The sequence below is a fragment of the Castanea sativa genome, chromosome 8 (genome assembly GCF_040712315.1).
Source record: "Castanea sativa cultivar Marrone di Chiusa Pesio chromosome 8, ASM4071231v1".
Classification (NCBI taxonomy): Eukaryota; Viridiplantae; Streptophyta; class Magnoliopsida; order Fagales; family Fagaceae; genus Castanea; species Castanea sativa.
The window spans coordinates 51,166,540-51,189,006 of record NC_134020.1 but is presented as its reverse complement, the minus strand read 5'-3'; the positions used below and the strand labels follow the sequence as shown (position 1 = coordinate 51,189,006).

The 22,467-nt window shown below is 30.7% G+C and overlaps 2 protein-coding genes across 2 annotated transcripts; one reads left to right on the top strand and one right to left on the bottom strand.

Moving 5' to 3' along the window:
- The first annotated feature begins 14,522 nt into the window (after positions 1-14,522).
- Positions 14,523-19,215, top strand: LOC142606978 (uncharacterized). The gene is made up of 8 exons (XM_075778365.1): positions 14,523-14,989; positions 15,536-15,604; positions 15,709-15,909; positions 15,995-16,138; positions 17,306-17,425; positions 17,507-17,593; positions 18,104-18,549; positions 18,978-19,215. Coding segments are annotated over exons 1-8 (1,437 nt in total). The 5' UTR covers positions 14,523-14,620; the 3' UTR covers positions 18,979-19,215.
- Positions 19,216-19,355: 140 nt separating this feature from the next.
- LOC142606507 (NAC domain containing protein 52-like) lies at positions 19,356-21,174 on the bottom strand. Its single transcript, XM_075777844.1, has 3 exons — positions 20,725-21,174; positions 19,888-20,087; positions 19,356-19,539 (listed from the first exon to the last, which is right to left on the bottom strand). Exons 1-3 carry the CDS (start codon positions 21,172-21,174, stop codon positions 19,356-19,358), a joined length of 834 nt encoding a protein of 277 aa, XP_075633959.1.
- Between the last annotated feature and the right edge of the window lie 1,293 nt (positions 21,175-22,467).

The window sequence follows — 22,467 nt, the reverse complement described above, 5'->3', positions numbered from 1 at the left end:
TGTAACCTTTAAAGAAAGAAAGAGAAATAACACAGAAGTAGTCCTCAGCTCACGTCCGAGGAGGTCTATTTTCAATTATCGTTTATTATTTACAAGTGTTTGTAACTTTTAGTCTGTTATCAAGTTCTCAGTACTTCTAACCTAGGTTTCAAGCCCACGCTCTACAAATTTCATTGTTTAAGGCTCATTGGGCCTGAGCCCGTAGTTGTTTTTCGGTCCAGGTGCAATTGTGCACTTACACCGTACATAGTCATGATATATTACATAAATGACTTATAATTTTTTCTTTATCATCAAACCAAGACACAAATCAGTTTTTGGTGTAGGTGGGGATTGAACATCAGATCTCTTATACAACCAACAGAGACTTTACCATTTGAGCTAACTAGAACCCACAATTCCTTATAAATTTGAATTATTTTTAATTATATGACTAGGTGTTTTATGATTTATTTATATTTGACTTCTTGTTTTTTACACTAAATTAACTCATTTGGCACAAAATTAAAAAAATAAAAAAAAAGATTAGATGGGACACATGACACAAAATTAGACTTTAATTGAATTCCAATTGAATTTTCTCTCAGCTTTACCTATATATATATGGCAATATAGTAATTCCAACAAACTATTTTTTCTATCATCTCATTTTTCTTTGAAACTAAATAAAGGGACTTCTTCTCAAAAAATAAAAAATAAAGGGACTTCATCTCTGTTTTTCATCATCGGTACAAAATACATATGGTGAAAAACTAAAATAGTTTATGTCTTCTCATTTTTTTTATGCTCCTAACATTTTATATCCTTTCACTTTTCAATTCTCCCGACTAAATAGAGCTTAAATTATATAAATCGAGCAAATCGCATTACCTCTTCAAACGAGGAGTGGAGCAGGTTAAGTTGAGTTATATAAGGTCTATATTTTTTTTTTCATTCCTTTATATTTTTTTTTCCATTTCATTCTTTTATAGCCCACTCATTCTATCTGTTTTTAAATTATCAAACACAGTGTAAAAGAGAGAAAAAGAAAGATAGAAGAGAAAGAAGTAGGTAAATGTAATTTCAAGATACAAACTACTTTATTGTGCTCCCAATCTGTCCAATTTGGGGGACACAAAAAATATGGGGCCTAGATGGAAAGGTCTTCTCTCGTCTCTGTTCCCCAATTCCTACCTATATTTAGTGAAAAAACAAAGTGTAATTTCAGTTTAAAAAAATTTTTTAAGTAATTTTGAAAGCGCATATATTAGTGACATTTTTTGTATTTGGATTGTCGGCCTTTGCTCCGAGATTTTTAGTATCGTTGTTTAAAATAATGTGAAAATTATAGTTTAAAAAGTGTTGCGAAAACACGTGTTTACAATATTCATAAAGTAAAAAATTTGTTTAGTATCATATTTCAAATAATATGTTTCATTGTATAATAAAACATAATTGTGTGTTTGGTATGTGTATGTGTATGAGGTTTTTTTTTTTTTTTTTTTAAGCTGACAAGTGAGTCTCCTGGTTGGAATTGAAGAAGGAAACTTTATGTGTTGTCTAATCAGGTGGGAAACTTTATGTGTTGTCTAATCAAGTGGGCCCCATGGTTTTCAACATATTTACAAAAGTGTCATTGAACAACATTGTTTGAAAACTGAAAATTGGTAAGAGGGGTTTTCTAAAATGAGCAACATAATTCAAACACTCCTAAAAAATCACTCCTACCAAACGCATTGTTTTTTTTTAGAACCACAGTTTTTAGTATTTAAACACCGAAAACTGATTGTTTGGAATCACGTACCCAAGCCCGGCCCTAGGCCTAGGCCATTTAGGCCATTGCCTAAGGCCCCCTACTAGAGAAAGACCCCAAATTTGGGGGGCAAATTTTTTTTTTTTTTTTTGAAATATTTTTGGGAGATATTAAAAAAAAATTAGTTTAGAATTTTTTTTTTCACTATTAAGAAAATTCAAATAATTAAGTAATGCTGGGGGTAGAAATAAGACAAATTTTAATAAATTGGTCTTACAAATAGAGGTTTTACTAATCACAAGTAATTCAAATAGGAAAATGTTAAAAATACTATAACTTTTACTGCATAACTTTTATAATTTGATGTGACAATGAATATGATAGGTCGACTTCAACAAACTATTAAATACATTTTTGAATGAATTTTTGTGATTGGTGATATATCTTTGTCATTCTCATGTTGTAAATTTTATAATATCTCTAGCATTTTTGTAAGCCTCATGTCACTAATCACATCTGTTACAACATTACTTTGCAGTAAAATTTGTTATAACTTTAGCATTTTCTCAAAAAAAAAATCATATTAAAAAGTTAAAAGAATGAATTTTTTTTAAAAATTTATTTAAAATGCTAGTTAAATATTATTTAAATGATAATATAAAAGCCCATATAAAGATTTTGAGGCCTCGAAAACGTTTAGGCCAGCCCTGCACGTACCAAACATGCCCAGGCTACACGGCATACGTAAACTATTTTCTTTTACGGGAATATGTACAATTATATTAGTAACAATTTATTGAGAGACAGAATTATAATTTCAAGAATGAAGAGCTAATATGACAATAAAAATAAAAATCTAACCAATTGTATGTCTTGAACGTATTGGAATACTTCTCCATGCATGTCTCTTGTGTATTGGAAGGCAAAACATAAAAAAAAAAATAAAAAAAAAGTAAAATAAATTCCTTTGATTTTGGATAAAAAAGACATAAAATATACTTATAATAAATAAAATATATTTAAAAATATTAATTAATTGTCATATTTCTACTATGTCGTGTCTTACTTTTTTTATTCAGTAATTGTCACATTGACCTATCTCGTGTCGTGTTTTTGTCCACGTTTCTTAGGTTGTGATATAAAACAATCTTGTTCTTTGAGTCGTAATATCACATCATAGACATTCATTTGCCTACTGCAAATTTCATAAAATAAAATTGTAGAAACTAGAAAAGGGGGTTATAATATGACTTAGCTTTGTTCGTGTTTTTATTTTAAATTTTTTTTTCTCTGAATTGATGATGATTTCTAAGTGCTTTATTATAGTTTCTTTAGTGTTAAACCTTACCTTATTTTTATTTTCTATTAAGAAGATGGTTTAATTTAATTATTCATTAAAATAATAATACTATTTTTGATATATTGGTCAATACAATTATGTGGTATTTTTTTTTAGAAGAATAAAATCACGTGGTTAAATGTAATTATAAAATATAAATCTTCCCTGTCTCTTTTATGGGTTCTATTCTAATGGGCCAGTTGTTAGTCATTCGTGATTCTCAACTAATCTGGATTGGATATGGGTTGGACTGGGCCGAAGAAAAGTATATGGTATTCAAAGATATTGAACTTCAGCTTGGCCCAGGTTGCTTGGGCTAGGCTACGTCCCTGTGTTTAGAGAACAGTTTGCTTCTTCTTCTTCTTCTTTTCTTTTTTGGTCATCTGTGACATCATATTATACACATGCATATCTCTTTTTGTTATCTGTCTCTCAGTATTTTTACAGTTTCTATCACACTATAACAATGCCTCTTACACTACTTATTTATAGAAGAAAAATGTACGGATAAAGCTTTAATTGAAGGAGTAAATTCCTACTCCGAGTATTAACATTGGTGGTGCTAAAATTTAGCTCTTTTAGAGCAACCACATCAGTCCGTTACTACATCAAACTCTAATTTCATGCCCAATTTAAAGTTTATGCTTGAATTTCTTCATTAGGGCCTTTTGGTTTACTTATTTCCTACTGGGGTTGGATTACTGTTGTGATTTTCATTGAATATTTGGATCTAATTCTGATTTTGAATATATCCTTAAGCAAAAATGTTAGAATTCAGTAACATTTTTCTTTTTGGGCATATAGAATAGCAAATTTTCAGAATAGTTTCTATAGCTTGATACTTAGAAATTTTAAATATTCTTCTAGAATCCAAATCACTAAAAATTGATTAAAATAATAAATAATCCTTGGCTTCAAAGAATTCTTTCAATTTGGTGAGTGTCATTTATACGAAAAAGGTTACAATGACTAGTTTGATTTAATTTAATTTTTTTTTCAAATTATTCTTTAGGATAAGGTACTTACAAGCATCAGGAGGTGTCAACCAGTTGAACTACAATTTTGACCTTCCTTGATAAGCACATAAAACCGTGTTTACTTGTCTGTTCTAGTAAATTATCCTCTTTTGCGTTTTTCTTCAATATTCTTGAGATGGTGGTGTGTGTATAACATGTTCCTCGGTGCTCCTTATTGACACCCTTGCATCATGAATCTTGTGGTCGCAATCTTAAGAAGACCTTATGGGCTTTGCTTAGGACCTTCAAATAGTATGCCTTGACACAACCTATTTGGCGGAGAATAATTTATATTCTTGACCATGCACCAAGAAATTTTTATGAATCAATCTATGAGCTGATTTAATAAAATATGACATGGGAATTAACTTTTTTGTGCTGGGCAGGACCTTTTTTCTGTTATTTATTATTGACGATGGTTGGAGTCTTGGAGATTACCTTAGTCAATGTTGAACATACACCAGTTTTAAAGCAGAATTAAAAAAAAATGGACTGAGATATATTGAATATGATTTTTTGGTTGACAGTTTTGAACTGTTCTATTGGTGGGTATGCTACTCATGCAAATTAATCTTGACCATCAGTTTCAATGGTTTTAATCTTGACCGTATATTTTAGTTTAGTGAAATACCAATTACCGGCAGTCCAAGCCTTGAAATATTGGAGTGCTTTGTTGCAATTTCTATTCTAGATTTGGTTGTTGGTTAATATGTGAAACTGTTTTTTTTTTTTTTTTTGGTTTTATTCGTAGGCTCAAATCTGATATCTTTATTATTTGGGGTTGATTTGGAGCTAATTTAAAGTTGAATTAGTTTTTGTTTCGAAATTGTTAACATGACAATTTAGGATCTATAAATCTATTAATTAAACATAGGTGCAGGTTATATTGTTAGCTGAAAAGTTTGTGTTTTCGGAACTTAATAAGGTTGGAAATTCAAAATGATTGTTTTTCATTTTCCCAATGGAATTAGACGCTTAGGTGGTCCTATAATTTAATTTACATAAGAAAATTAACATTGAGACAAAAACCCTTGTCCACAAATACCCTCCAATATAGTCTTAGAAGACCACCTACCATCCTGATCACATGGTCAAGGAACGAAACATTGTACACCATCTTTTTTCTCTTTTGCTTTTGAACATGCAAGAAATAATTGGTTGTATATTTTGGATTTATAATTTTATATAGGCTTCAACATATGTGGTAATATTCATGGTTCAAGCTTTCAAATGTCACAATTTATATTATCACAAACAATACATAATGATATATTTTGTTTCCATACTAAGCAAACGTAGGGAGTACACATGCTTTAGCATTCACATTATCTAGATAGAATTCTAAAATAGTAGGGCATAAACATGATTTTTCACATTTAATTTTTGTATTAAATATCTTTCTATTATATGGTAAATATAACAATTTTGAAAGTTACACCACGCACCCTTGGTGCGGTGGTCATTCTACAAGTATAAATGCTTGTGGGGTGTTGGGGGCAAGGGTTGGGGTTCAAGTCTTCAAAAGGGAGTTTCACACACATATACACTTAGATTAGACTAGAGTAGAAATTCTATCTTATATAAAAAATAAAATAAAAAAAATAAAAAATAAAAACAATTCTGAAAGTTATATTCTATATTATTATTACTTTTTTACAAATAAAGATATTCAAACTTCTTCGAGTATCTGACTATTTGCTCGGGTGTGTGCAATGGTTTCAAACCCAAGATCTCATGAATATCATAAGACCTTAGAAACCACTTAACCAACCCTTAAGATTTAAAAGTTATATTCTTAGTTGGCTTTTTTATCCTAGAAATTTTGTTCAAAAATGTCCAAGTTCCTTTGTATTTATAGTTGTCATTGAATTTTCATGTTAAAACTCTTACCATCTCAAGCATACCCCTTGAACAAGTAACGAAAGACTTTTAATTTCATGCACATAACGAAACTACTAGAATTTTTCATTTCTTTTTAAGGAAACTACTAGATTTTAGAATATAGAAAATTATTATAAAAAAGATATATTACAGGATAGAGATGCAAAGTTCTGTTATAAGATATGGACCTTCCAACCACTAAAGAATTCTCTTTTTGATGGCTACCACTAAAGAAAATTAATCACAAATTTGCCTAAATTCTACAAGAACTTGACGAAGTCTAAGGACACAAAAAAATTTCAGAACATTTTCAGAACATCTTCGTTTTGAGTTGTGGCAGGTCACGGCGTAGTATAATTTCTTTGAGTAATGCTAAAGATACAAATATTTTTACAAAAAAATTTACAAGCAAGTGATGTGGTGAGTAGTTATTAGTAAATAAAAAAGTGATGTTAATAGTGAGCCTAAATCAAACCAATAAAAAGTTGGTCACATCAACAAGTTATAAAAATGTTGTAAAATAGTTTGTGTCGGCAGCATTACTCAATTTATTTTATTTTTGACCTATAATTAATGATTTAGCATAAATATTGTAACTTTTGTTGTGGCCATAGGCTAGTGAATTATAAATATTATTAGATTAATTCTTTGAACCATGAAATTCACTAAAAATTAGGCATAATAATCTAATAAAGTAATATAGTTTTCACATAATTAAAGTACACTTTTAGCCTCTAAAATTTGGTTTGAGTTTATTTTTATTTTGCTTCTTTATGTTTCAAATTTTTTATTTTGACCAATTATCTTTGATTCAATTTCTTATTTTCCTTTCATTTTTCTTTTCAACCAAAAAAAAAAAATCTTTTGACACATGCCTAATACTTTTAGGCAAAAAATTAATAATAATACTTTTCCTTTGTAAAAAAACAAAATACTTGTTTATTGAAATATAGTTTTTTACAAGGGGATGACAATATTTAATAATTATATTATACAGATAACAGTTGTATGTATTAACGTGTATATATATAAATATGCGTAGAATTTATAAAATAAAATATGTAATATGTCAAGAGTCTTGTAGTTATATGGTTATATGGTATTGTCTGATTTTCCCATAGATTCTAATTCCCTTTGCCATTAGTGTTACCAAAAGCTGACTCACTATAATTATCAATTAAAAGGGGTACGAAACAGAAAAGATGAAAGACATTTCTTGTTTTTTTTTTTTGGGAAGAAAGACATTTCTTGTTAAAATGTCTCAAAATATAGTTCATAAATATAGTAGACATTTTATAAATACAGTTAGTATTAATATTTTGAATTTTCTTCGTTTATTCTTTCCTTTTTTTTAGGGTCCAATTTAATTAAAATAATTTTATTTAGCTAATTGCATTTGTCAACTCGCTCAACCCGCTCAACTTGCCGAGTTGAAACCATTAATTTTTTTTTTTTTCAAGCTCTAATAGTTATATCATGTAAATGCAGATATTTCAGTTGCAAGTTAGAAGTTGCATTGTTGAGAATATCCAGAAATGCATATGCTTTGGAAAATCTAGATAGACCTTGAAATTTTGAGTAGCTTGTAATAAGTAATTTGAAAAACTATAATTAATTTTTATTTATTGTCCACTTATGAATTTACAAGGCTATTTTCATATACACGAGTAGTAATTAATAAAAATAAACATGGACACCCACACACACGCACACATGTTACCCAAAGTTCTTGTAGTAAAATATGTTTATAATTAATAAAATATATCAAAAAAATATTAAGTAATTGTCATAATTCCACCATGTCCTATCTTACTTTTTTCATGAATCATCATGTCGACCTATTTCATATCTTGCTTGTCCATGTTTCTTGGGTTGTGATATAAAACAAATTTGTTCTTCAAGATATTCATCCCAATATTATGCTGCATTTTTTTTTTTTTTTTTGCTTGAATATTATGCTGTGGTTGAATCAACAATTTTTGCAAAAATCTAGAGAGCATCACCATGCTTAGTCCATATCTACTACGGATTGAAGCACATGGTTCATATGACTGACGTTTTGGTGGAAGTTTATAAATTTTATTTTTTATAAAAAAAGAGTAGAGATAGTCAAGGTTTTGAATTTTTGTCACCGGGTGCACAATGTGAACGGTCTTTGCTAGTTGACTAGGCAAATTATTACTGAGGTATAACTAGTATTTATATATTTCTTTTCTTTTTCAATTATTGTTTATTTTCTTTGAATCAGCTTATAAATTTTTTTTTATCTAATATTTCAATGTCATTCACTAAAGTCAATGAGATATATAGGGTCCGTTTTGATAGAACTTATTTTGCTGAAATTGAAAACTGAAAACACTGTAGCAAAATAATTTTTAAATGTGTGAATAGTACCGTGGGATCCATTTTTAATGAAAAAGTTGCTGAAAAGTAAAATTTGTGGGACCCATGAACAGTGCATTTGTGCACTGTTCATGGCTGAAAAGTCCAATCTTGCGGCTGGGTAAAATAAAAAAAAAAGCAAAACGCAGACGCAGCACTAATAAGCTGGATCCAAACCAGCACATAGTATCCGTTTGGATTAAAAGGTTGCGTTTTGCGTTTTGAGTTTTTTGCATTTTCAGCTCTTTTTTTTTTTTTTTTCTTTTTTGCAGGGGACAAAATGCGCAGTGCGCGTACTGTGTGCGCACTATTCACATATTTTTTCAACAGTTTTTTTATTAAAAATGGGTCCCGCAGTACTATTCACACATTTAAAAATTATTTTACTACAGTATTTTTAGTTTTCAGTTTTTAGCAATAAATTCTATCCAAACGGACCCATAATATCACATAATATGGTGATGATATTCAGTTCCACTATCTTGATCATTCCCTTGCCCATAATAATCATGGGGTGATTATGTTCAAGTTTATCATGTTGTAATCTTGACATTTTTGATATGTTATGTTAATGATCAAAGTATCAAAGGGCATAAGATGTACTTGTAGCAAACTTTGTTTTTAACCTTTATTCAGATCTTAACCTGGATCCATGTTAGAGCTTGATTAGTGCCTAGTTAGTGCTTGATATTATCCGTAGTAAAATCTGATTAGGAAATCTAATCTGTAGGGTCACATGAATATGAAAATTTACTTTGCTTTGGTTATAACAAGTGTGGATCAGTTTTGAATTTGTAACAATATGCTTTATTTTAATAAGTTTTCTTGATCTTTCACAATCTATAATTACTACATTGGTCCAACATGGGTTCTTGTAGGGCGAATATTTGGTAAAAAGGGTTGTGATGCAAGTACAGAGACATGAGAAGAATGAAAGTTTAATTTTTTTTTTTTTATGCTGCAAATTTCTCAAATAGATTAGCATGATATTGTCAAAGTATGAATGTTTCCTAGACATTAATTTTTTGGATGATTTTAGTGTATCAAATCGTTGGGGCAGTGGCACGACTGAAATCTTTTAAGGTACCAATGTGGTAGTTAAGCCAATTCAAAACTTGGGTATGTTTAACATATTGGGTCCATTGTTTTTTTAAGCAGCGGATATAGATCTTACAACGTGGCTTTTGATGAGAAACTTGTTGGCCCAATATAAAAATGTACAAACTTAGACCCACCAATAGGACTCACAGTTAGAGAACTAGGTGTAAGTGTGCATTACACAATACTTGAAAATATATCTTTGCTTTATAAGTTGTTGTGACTTATATGCAAGGGTGTTATTACTTTTAATGCATTGCTAAAAATGTATCTTATATTATTTACTTAATTAATGTTTGTGCTTGACGGTATTGATTTTTATTTTTTTTATATTTGTGCAGATATAAGATTGGTGACAAGAATACATTTTTTTGTGGTGCTACTTGAACCCATTTTTGTTTTTGTAATGTATGAGAGACATATCTCATTTATATATATTGTTGTAATTATTTTGTAAACAACTTACTTTAATGGGTTTAATATTATAACACTTTTTTATTTACTTTTTAGATTGTATAGATGATTTGTTTTTTAATGTGGTTGGAAAAGAATGTATGAATGAGTTATTTATGAATGTGATTGGAAATAAACAGGTTTAATGTGTAATGTAATGGCAATTTAATGGAAAGAACAGGATAATGTAATTGGTGAAAAAATGTTTTGTCACTAACAGGTTGAACTCTAAGGGTCCGTTTGGATACAGCTGAAAGCTGAAAACTGAAAACTGAAAATACTGTAGCAAAATAATTTTTAAATGTGTGAATAGTACTATGGGTCCCATTTTAAACATAAAAAAATTGAAAAGTGCTGGTACTGTTCATGAACAGTGCATGAACAGTACAACACAGTAATGAACAGTGCTCTTGTCGCTGGTTAAAACCTGTGCAGGAAGAAAGAAAAAAAAAAAAGAAAAAATAAGAAGAAAAGAGGCTGGAAACGCTGAATGCTAGATGCGTTCAGCTATCCAAACCAAGCCTAAGTGTACACAAAAATCGGTGATGAAATAATTCATCACCGAATCCATTAAAATTGGAAAATTAAAAATACAAAAATACAATTAGTGACGAAATATTTCGTCACAGAATATGGTGAAATAAAAATAATTAATAATTAAAAATAATTTGTGACAAATTTATTTCGTCTCTAAACATAATGTTTAGTGAGGAAAATATTAGGTGATGAAATTTTTTACGTCACCTATAATTTTTTTTATAAAAAAATTAAAACAATTTAGGAACAAAAATTTTCGTCACCACGACTTTCTATGACCGAGATTATGAGACGAATTATGTTTCGTTACCATATGTCGTAGGTGACGAAATAAGGGTATTTAGTGATGAAAAGTGTTCGTCACCATAGGTCTAGTTTGTTGTAGTGTATTTATTAATGTGTATATATATATATATATATATATATAAATATGTAATATGTGTAGAATTTATAAAATAAAATATGTAATATATCAAGAGTCTTGTAGTTATATGGTATTGCCTGTTCTTCCCATAGACTCTAATTATCTTTGCCATTAGTATTACCGAAAGCTGACCTTACTACAATTATCAATTAAAAAGGGTAAGAAACAAAAAAGATGAAAGACATTTCCTTTTAAAATGTCTCAAAATATAGTTCATAAACGCAGTAGACATTTTATAAATATAGCAAATATTAATATTTTGAATTTCTTTCATTTATTTTTACATCACTAAAATAAGGTACAAAGTGGAAATTTAGTAAAGTCAATTAAAATAATGTAGAATTTGTGATTATTTTTAATAAAAATTGAAATTTTTTCTTTCCTTTTTTTATTTGAGGGAGGAAACTATTATCCAATTTAATTGAAATAATTTTATTTAGCTAATTGCATTTGTTAACTTGCCCAACCTACTCAACTTGCCGAGTTGAAACCATTAAAAATTTTAATCGATCAACCAAATTCATAGATTGATAGGTTGCAGCGAATTGGAAATTTTCCCAACTCGTCATTGGTGGATTGGTTAAAAATATTGTCTTTTACCCACCCAATCCAATCAACGCACACCCCTTGCGGTTGCATAAACCAATGAAACTATATGGTTGAATCTAACTATCCTTAAAAAGGATAATGATATATTTGATATATTATTGGTCAATACAATCATATAGTTGATTTTAATTAGAAAATTTAAATTACAATACCTAAGTAACTATAACCAAAATTTAGAGATTTTCCCTATATCTCTATGAGGGGTTCAATTCAAACTGGGCAAGTTATAATTCGTGGTTCTCAACTAAATCTAGATTGGATTTGGGCCGGACGAGGCCGAAGGAAAGTGTTTCCTATACAAAGATATTGAACTTCAGCTTGGGCCAGGTTTCCTGGGTTGAGTTCCTGTGTTTAAAGGACAATTTGTTTTAAAGTATAAAATGGACCCCCAAAACATGTTTTGGGTGGGCGCTTTTCGCCAAATAATACTGTTCGGCCTAATACTTTTCCAAACAGGGCCGTTTCAAACTTATGTAAAAAATATAGCCTCGTTTAAAACTCGACTGCTCACCACATTTGCTGATGCGGTGTTTTAATAAGGTTATGTTTGTTGATATAAGTTTGAAACAATCCTGTTTGACAAAATAAATTGATAAAAAATGCATTATTGGGCAAAAAGTGCCTTTTAGATGAGTTATTATGAAAAATGTTTGCCCAAAAACTAGCATTTAAAAAAAAAAAAAAAAAAACTTTCGGAAACTAGCACTTAAAATCAATGAATTTGTTAATTTAATAAGGTTATTTGTCGATCTAAGAATTTTAAAAAAAAATTCCTTACTTTATATGAAAATTAACAAAATATGACAAAGTTTGAACTTTAAGGATTGTACCAAATTATATTCCGAATTGGTAATAACAACTTAAATCTAGACATTTTTATGTCAAGAGAAAAATATAGTAAATAAAGGAATTTTTAATAAACGATTTTGTCAATCCAAACAAGAAGAATTCAATTTTGAATGAAAAATCACACTTCAAAATTCCTCATCCAAACACAACACAATAAAAGATGCCAAGTACTGGATTTGAAGCATAGTTATGAGACTCCACAAAATACTATATTTCCTCTATCTTTATTTGTTTAATATAAAAGCTGAAAATTATAATAGTTATTGTGGGGACAGAAGAGTCAGAATATGTTTGTGGGCCTTGGGCTTGGTCCGAGGATATTAACTCGTCTGAGAAGGTCTTAGTGATAATAACTATACTTGATATAAAAGCCTACAAGCAAATTATTATAAAAGAAGTTAGTGGAAATGATCCGAGAAGGGAGATCTAATCGGCTCTATGAAGTAAAGGTTGTACCATACACCTTGATGTATATAAGGTAATTCTAGAAGGTCTGATGAGGGAGGATATGTTCCACATGAGCACAGGGAGAAGGAGTGAATAAGAAATATCTTAGAAAAAGCTGTTACCACCGCATTAAAGACTCTGCACCTACCTCTCTGACCGCATTAATGAGGAAATGACCTTTGAACAGTGGAGAGCATTGTTATAGCTATTGTTTGAAGACTTCAAGAAGGCGGTAGATGAGACAAGTATATAGATTGGTGATCTAATTCATACGTGGAAGATGGTAGGAAGAAGGAAGATGATATAAAAGGAAAAGAAAGACATTCAACAGGGGGATCAGGAAAAATAAAGAGAAAAAGACTATACGCATCACCTTCAAATATAATCTATGGTTGAAAGAAGAAAAATGAATACAAGTTATCCTCGACTTACATTCGAGAGGAGTTTTTGTCATATAATCATTTCATTGCGCATGTAGTGACAATCTAGCCCACTATACTTGTTATCCAACATCCATAAAACCTAGGTTTCAAGCCCACGCTCTACAAATTTCATTGTATAAGGCTTTTTGGGCCTGCACCCTTCACACGGTTGGGTCTGAGTGCAAATTGTGTCCTTACAGTTATTAATATGATTTCTTATGAAACAAAATACAACAAAAATTTGGTTTATATATTGATTGATATCGATGCTTTTTGAGTTTCTAAAAAGTGTTGTTGGCTAAAATCTTGTAATTAAAAAATTGTGGTATTCGCTGGTGTTTAATGAAAAGCATATAAGAATCAAATCCCTCATTTTTAACTATTAAAAATACAAAAATAAGAAAATTGTTGCAGATTTTTTTTTTTTTTTTTTTTTTTTTTTTTTTTTCAGGGGGAAAATTGTTGCAGTTAAAAGTTAAAACCAACTTTTATGGCATATTGGCATTAATAGCTTGCCATTCCCATTCATATTGGAATCCAATCATACTATCTATGCCACTAATAGACATGCCAAATAATAAGAGATACTAGTAATCCATTCAGATACACACATTAATTTGGAAAAATACTAATTTAATTACCACCATATGCCATTTGACCAAATATTATCACCAAAATCTCAGGAAACCAACAAATATACCCCAAAATTTAACACCCTATAAAAGAATAAAGCATTTACATAATAAGTTCATGCAAAAATTTAGGTCTAATTTTTCAATTTTGCACGACTAATTTTCAAAAACACCCACGACAAATTGTCTATTTTACACTACATTTCATTAAAATATTATTTCTTCGATTTTTTTAGCACACTTTCAAATCATCTTTCTCTCTTTCAATATAATCTAAATTCTCACAAATACAAGATTTTTTATTTGAAATAGTTTTAATTAATGGTATTCGCTCTTGATAATAACTTTTTACGATCAGACTAAAACACCAATCGGGGAATTTAACTCCAAATTTGTTAATCAACTGGTCAAAACTTTACATGAATTAAGCAAGAAAAAAAAAGTGTAAAGAACTAGAGACAAACAAAACCTAACGTTCAAAGGTTTACAACATGTCAAAAGTCCATATAACGTTCATCTTCCATATTTTGTCGTTGTGCTTTTAAACCTTTCCCTCTCAAAATCCAAAGTTCAAAAAAATTTTCAAAATACTAAAAACACAGATACACACACAAACAAATACATAAAAATAGTAAGTACAACTTCAAAAATTTATTACTATCACCCAAAAAAAACCCAAAACCAAAACGACCTTTCAAATTCAATAAAACGATATATAATAGCTTCAATCACGCTCCCAAAATCTCTCTCTCTCTCTCTCTCTCTCTCTCTCACTCACATTCACATTTAAAAACCAGCGATGAATAAAGAAGAAGAACAAGAAGCCGATACCGAACTCGGCTTCGAAACCGGCGGCGCGGCTCTTGTTTCTCTGGCGCAGTTTTCTTCGACTCCTTCTGCGCGTCGGCTGTCGAGTAACTTCTCTCAGCCGAGCCGTCCGATCATCTCGGCTAAGCGGCTCGCATGGGTGTCACTCCAGGGGCGGCTCGTCAACGCCGAGGAAGCCAGCTCGGCTAAGACTGTCGGCTTGAGCCGAGCCGAAGCCGTGGCTTGGGAACTCTTCACTCCTCTCCAGAGGTTCCTCATCGTTGCCGTGATCGGCGTCGCCGTCGCCGAGTCGAAGAAGAACCGGCTCATTTGGCAGCTCACAGAAGCTGTCGAACTCAGGGTTTCTCTCTCTCTCTCTCTTCAATTTAATGCATGACTTAATTTTAGGGTTTGTTTAATTTTACTTTTATATTGTAATTATTAGTTTGTGTTTGTTTTTTTATTTAAAAGCGTTTTGCTTTTGCTTTAAAGGCCTAATTTTTTAAGCTCATTTTCGTTGTTCTGCTTGTAATTAATAACTGGGTTTGTTTACTAATCATATTTTAATGTTGGGTTTATGCTTTGGTTGCATAAATAATAGGGTTTAGATTCTGGTAATGTTTAATTTTAGTGTAATTTGTAGTTTATGCTTGAGTTTCTTCATTAGGGCCTTTTGGTTTACTGATTTCCTTCTGGGGTTGGTTTGATTCTGTGATTTTCATTGAATAATTGGGTCTAATTCTGCTTTTGAATATAACATTTAGAAAATTTTGTTTTATTTATTTGGGGGTATAGAATAGCAAGTTTTCAGAATAGTTTCAGTAGTTTGATACTTTGAATTTTGAATATTCTTCTAGAATCAAAATCAATAAAAAGTGATTTTTTTTTTCTTCAAATTATTCTTCAGGATCAGGTGCTTTCAAGCATGCAACAAAAGCTTGACAATCTGTGCAAGATTGGCAATCAGGGAGAGCAGGTTAATATTGTTAAGGAAAACCACTTAGAAAGTTGTAATGACTAATTTGATTTAAGCTTCTTTTTTTTTTTTTAATAATTGTTTTGTTCTGAATTATTCTTCAGAATCATGGGCTTTCAAGCGTGCAACAGAAGCTTGACAAAATGTGTGAGCAGGTTGATATTGTTAGGGACCACTCAGATGGTGGGGTTGAAACTACATTCATCAAGAGGGCAGGATCACCATGTAAAGAAGCATTTGGCTCTGATGCAGTTAAATTCGTTGATTGCGGCTGTTGGCTTTGTGATCAACATCGTGACTTGGAGGTAAGAGTTCATTTTTTAACAGTTTTGCAGTGTCCCTGTTAAATGTCTTCAATTCCCTTAGTTATTTTCTTAAGTTCGGTTTCAGGGTAACTCTCTAAGGAAATCTTCAACTGGGGATGAGATAATTCGATATAAAATGTCATTCTCAAATGACGCTGAACCAGAAGAGCGTCGGATGTCTGATTTGTCAGATTGGGCTTCAAGTGTCACATCTGCTGCTGACATTCAGGTAATGTGGAGGGTGAGAAGCATTATTGATTATAGTGATTTGTAAATATAGAAACAATCTCATATTTAATGTTCAATAGACATTGACTTATCCAAAAAAAAAAGTTCAATAGACATCTGATTTTGCAATTAATGATCACATAAGTTAGTTCTTGTGATTTAGATTTTTTTTTTTTAATAGAAGAGGTTCTTGAGTTAGGGTACTGAATGTGCATTGTTTTTCTTGTTCATGCACTTCCTTTTGAATTTTATGAAGAGAGAGACAGTGAGACAAGTATATTTCAATAGGAAATTTTTAATTCCTTTATAACAGGAATTGACCTTAGCACTTTATATGATTATGGTTGGGGAGGGTGGTGAAGTTGAAGAACATTGGTTTTTTTTTTTCTTCTTGGTAAATATATAAACCCTGTTTACTTGTCTGTTCAATTAAATCACCCTCTTTAGCTCTGTTCAATATTCTTGAGATGTTGGTGTGTACTCCATTTTAAATAACATGTTCCTTGGTGCTCCTTATTTAACACCCCTGCAGCACATATCTTGTTGATGCAATCTTAAAAAGAACTTATGGGCTTTACTCTCTTAGGAATAGTATGCATTAGCATAACCTATTTGGCAGAAAATCACCATGGACCAGGACATAGTTATGAAATCAATCTATAAGTTGAGGCGATAATATAAAATGCAGGGAATTAATTTTTCTGAGCTGGACAGGATTTTTTTTTTTTTTTTTCTGTTATTAATTGTTGAGGATGATTGGAGATTACCTTAGCTATTTATTTGTATTCTGCACTATTTCTAAAAGTGTTTTTTTTTTTTTCTTTCAAATAGTTGCCTTTCGATCATCTTGTGCTTGCAACATTACACATTGATTTGATTTTAGTTGATGATTGGGATATTGCTATCGGATGATCCTTTTGGTTGTGTAAATTTTCTACCAATACTGTCTCAAAATACCTTCATATAGGTCTTTGATTAAAAAGTGAATCCTAATTTTTACTGTCATACACAGAATAGACTGGCAATGGATTAAGTAAATACTCAATTTCATTTTTTTAACAAAGAATCAGAGAAATGGTAAATGAACAAGAAATGTTTAAAAAGATAATTAAGTTCTATAGAGATATGTTGTGTGTATTTCTAATGCCTTATGGTGCATTTATATTAGATGAACACATTGGCAGTAGAACAAGACATTTACAACCTCAAGAGGGACTGTGAAGAGAAGGATGCCACCATAAAGAAGCTATCCACTTTGCTCCAATCATCTGATGTTGCTGGTTCAAAGGTAATGATCTATTTATAATCCTTTTGGCATTTTGTTCTCAACAAAGCTTTTTATTTGATCAATCTATTTCCTTCATAACAGAGGATTTCAGAGTTAGAAGAAATTATACGTAGGAAGAACATGATAATCACAAGACTGAAGAAGGACATGGTGGTCCTAGAACAAAAGGTAAGAAGAAAGTGGTCACAATCTGGTGGCTGTACAGTTTAGAGATGGCATAATTACAGTAAATAGAGTACATAGAGTGCAAGTAATCTTTGCAACCACCCCACCCCCCAACCGTGCCCCCTCCTCTCTTCCCCATTCCTTTTCTTATTATTGGACTTCCTTGCTTTTTGTTGTTTGTAATGATATAGTCACATTATGCACTGCCCTTCTATGTTAAATGATGGAATTATCACCTTTTATAATTTAAAAAGGATATCCATACCAATGGTACTACCGTGTGAAATTCAATGAGGAAAAGCTTTGCATATTTGAAAAAGAAGAATATGGTGTTAGTTGGAAATGTAGGCAATAAATGATCTATTTACAAAAACTTTTTTCCAATGTTTACTTGTTGGGTTACAATGTAATTGATATTGTGTCTAAAAGAATTTGATCATGATGTATTACCTATCAAAAAAAGAATTTGATCATGATGTTTTGAATTTTATAACTAAAATATATTAAATACAGGTGGTTCACTTCACAAGGCTTCGGAGATCTTCGTTCTCTGCCTCAGACTCAACCAGTGAGAAACTTCCATGCATGACAGATAATCTCCTTTATGATATGGATAGTACTACTAGCCCTTCATCTTCTGATTCAGATTGCTCCTCTGCAAACCGGTCACATGCTCGTGTTGCTAAAACTGAAGAAATTTCTGTTAAGAATAGCAACTGTGCTTCTACAAGAAATCAGATGTCAGTGCCAGCAAAACCTTCGGGTTCCATTGTGAGACCAACTGATTGGCGCTCAAAATCTCGATCAGTGAGTCCGCTTAAAGAAATATCTACAAATTGGAAATCTGATGCAATGTCTTCTTCAAGGCAAAAGCAGTTAGCTGGTGGGGACTCAAGAAAGAGTAAGAGGCGACACCTAGCTGGATCTAAGGATGCAACTCCTCAAAAGAGATGGACATAGTGAGTGCCATGCAGTTTTAAATTGACTAATTCTTGATCACCGTTAAGTTTTCACATTTTGATTCCATCATTTAATTTGTTACACTATTGCTTTTTCGTTCTCAAAATTTCTAACAATAAGTAGACCTTAGTGTTTGAAATGACAAATCTTTCAATTTGGATTGAAGTTGAACCGAATTCTTATTGCAGAAATGTGATCGGATTTGGTCTGAACATGTGAACTTGTCCCTTCTCATTTCTGCGTAGTTGGACATTTCAATTCCCTCTGCAATGATTTAATATTGTAAATTCGCTTCTATTTATTTTAGTTATTCTTTTCCTCGTATATCATTGTTTTAGTTGATTTCATACAGCCTTTTTTTTTTTTTTGTTTGGTGGAGTGGGAATGTATTATATCTCATGTCTTTGTTTTTTGCTGCTTCTTGTAGGTTGAATGCAGGATATGTGAGTTAGTCGTTCAAATATATCTGCAATTTGGTGAGAAGATGCTTCGCATTTTAAACCTAAAGCTTGGGAGATATGGAATTTGCTAGTATATATAGGAGCATTTCTGTCTTTTTTTTAGTGATCATATTGCTGTTGGCTCTATATATTTGTAGAAATACAGTACCTTCTGGATATAATAGTTTAGAGGGATAATTGGAAAAATAATCTTTTGGGACCAAACTTCTGTTTTGGATGCATGTGAAGATGCTTTTAAAAAAAAAAGGTGAAGGTGCTGTTAAGACAATATATAATAATATAGGTCCATGTAAAGAGTTATGAGCATGGAGATAATCTTTATATAGAGTGGCATGCAACATGGCTCAACCAGGACCATAAGCATGAGTATAGCTGCATAGGTCCATGAGCATGGAGGACCATTCAGATTTATACTTAATGAAGGAGTTAAATGCATCACATCTATAAAAATTTGCACCTGCAGTTGACAAATTACCCTTAACAAAGACATAACCAGCAACAACAAAAGCAAGTTTGGATACAGGGTAGCTATGAAGCATAGCCATTGATGAGGGGATGGAAACTTCAATCACCACCGATTGGCGATTATTAATAATATTGTTTTAACATTATAAAAACAAGAGAGCTAAACAAAAAGATCAAGGGAGTGAATGAAATAAGAGTGATGTACGGCTTGCATACATCTAAAAATATAAAGATATTATATATCTCTGTGATTAAAGTTTGCCCAGTTACTTTATCCCAAAAATACAAAACCAAACAATGAATTACACCAAAGGATTACACATATTCAAGAACAGCTTTTAAACTACTGTCTTAAGAATGAATTAATATCCAAATGATCTCTTCAAATGCATTCACCACCTAATTTCAGACCAGAGTGGACTTCTGTCCGAGTATTGTGCCCCTTCATCTTGAGAACTTTGAGATGGATTGTAAATATTGACAGGTTGAGGACACTCGAAATTCTCAGAGGTAGACCCTGTCTGAGAAGTTTCTTCTTTCTTGAGTGAATTTTCTCTAGTATTCCTTCCTTGTTTTTCCACTTTATTAATCTGGCAGAGGACATACTCTTCCTGCAATTCAATGAAAAAAAAAAAGCATTTAGAAACAAACAGTTAATATAATAAACGACAAAATATTGACTGTGGATGAGAATTAACCAAATTGTTCTATATATATATATATATGTATATATATATATGTATGTATGTATGTATACTTCAATTTAATTTCCAAACAATTTTTTATTTTGAAGAACTAATTTTCAAACAAATAATACAGAAACAACAAGATATATTTTATACTTCAATATAAAAGATTTTATCATGATGCTATTTCCTAGCAAGTAAAGTTGGAAACAGGAAAAAAATGATATACTAATTATAATAATAGAACCCTATATATAATCTCCGATTAATAATAATAAAAAATAAAAGAAAAAAATCAGAAAACATTCAAATATCAACTATAAACAGAACGCGTTAAAAAAATAAAAAAAATAAAACTTACCAATAATAATAAGAAGAAGAAACAAAAAAATAAAGAAACAGTGCTATAATTCTATAAAGAAAATTAATATATAACATGTTGAAAGACAAAAACAATTTTTTTTTAAAAAAACTACTTATAACAATAAAAGGGAAGAAAAAAGAATCAAGAAACAGTATAAAGAAAATCAAAACAATTTAAAAAAAAAAAAAAAAAACTTACATCATTGCGTATGATTTTGAAGATTCCATCGAGTCTGTACTCGTGCATGGTCCATCTACCATTGGCATCAAACCCTTTTCTTGCAACAAAGCTGAAGCTTCTCTTAGACCCAATATGTGGACATTGTCTTTTGTTGTAAACAACACGTTCTCGTTCTTCATCATCATCAAGATCATAAACTTTGACATCGCTTTGAGCTTTCCAGGTGCCAAACTCCGTGGCTCTCTCCACTCTTTTCCCTTTGTTTCTACCCTTAAGTTTAGTGTAAAAATAAAGAGTTTGCATTCCAGTTCTTTCAAAGTGTCTTCTCCAAATCTTTGGGTCACCATACACATCACAATCAATCACTGGATTAGTGTAACCAATGGGTTTGCCGATGATCTTGTAGAGAAGATAAAATTTGATCAGTTCTCTTTTATGAGGACGAAATCTGATATATGGTTCATCCATAAATTCAGAACTTGTACACGTAAATTTATTCTCCATATATATATATTCAATGGTAATGAATTTTTCTCAAGTATGAATAAAAAGGATGTAAATAAAGGGGTGGGGTTTGATTGCAGAGAGTAATGATTCACTCAAAGAATAGAAGAAGAAGAAGTAGAAACTGTGAAAGTATAGTAATGAATATAGTGTTAGAATGGTAGGGTTTAATTTGCTCATATTATTATATATACATGCATATACTACGTACGTCTCCAGCTCGGAATTGGAAATTCTTTCTGAAGTCGGCGGCAGTGGTATTTACTATTTACCCCTCTTTACTCATCACAAAATATTTTTACTACTTTTTTATTTTTGAACATTTTTTTTTCTCACTCCTTTTTTATACAATTGTTAAGATTGGAATTTTTTGTTTCGACTCTCAATTTTAAGCTATTGCATCAGGCACAATACCCTAAAGAGTTCGCTTGATTCGGACAAATTAAGTTATGTAGTTAATTAATAGTTCAATTAGGTAGCTAGTTGACAAAATGAATTAAGATTAATTTTTGTAGGGTTTAATAGTTGACTTCGATCATGTATAATTATATCATAGGTGGTTATTGTGAATTTAAATAATGATTAATAATAGTCACACATTTTTTACTACTTTTATTTTTAAACTTTAACTTTTTTTTTAATACTTTTTTCACTCTTTTTTATTTAATAGTTAAGGTAGATTTTTTTTTTTCAATTCTCAATTTCAAGCTATTGCATTAGGTGTAATACCCTAAGGAGTTTGCTTGATCTAGACAAGTTAAGTTAATTAATAGTTCAATTAGGTAACTAGTTGACAAAGTGAATTAAGATTAATTTATATAGGGTTTAATAGTTGACTTTGATCATATATAATTATATTAGAGGTGGTTATTGTGAGTTTAAATAATGATTAATGATAGTCACACATTTTTTACTATTATTTTTTAACTTACTTTTTTATACTTTTTCTCACTCTTTTTTTATTTAATAGTTAATATTGAAAATTATTTTTTTCAATTCTCAATTTTAAGTTATTGCATTAGGTGCAATACCCTAAATAGTTCACTTGATTGGGATAAGTTAGGTTATATAGTAGTTTTTTTTTTGGGAGTTAGAGGTAAATGGTTATGTAGTTAATAGTTCAATTAGAAAATCTGTTATACAAAGTGAATTAAGATTTTTGTAGGGTTTAATCGTCGACTTTGATCATATATAATCAAATCAGTGATGGTTATTGTAAGTTTAAATAATGAATAATGATAGTCACACATTTTTTTA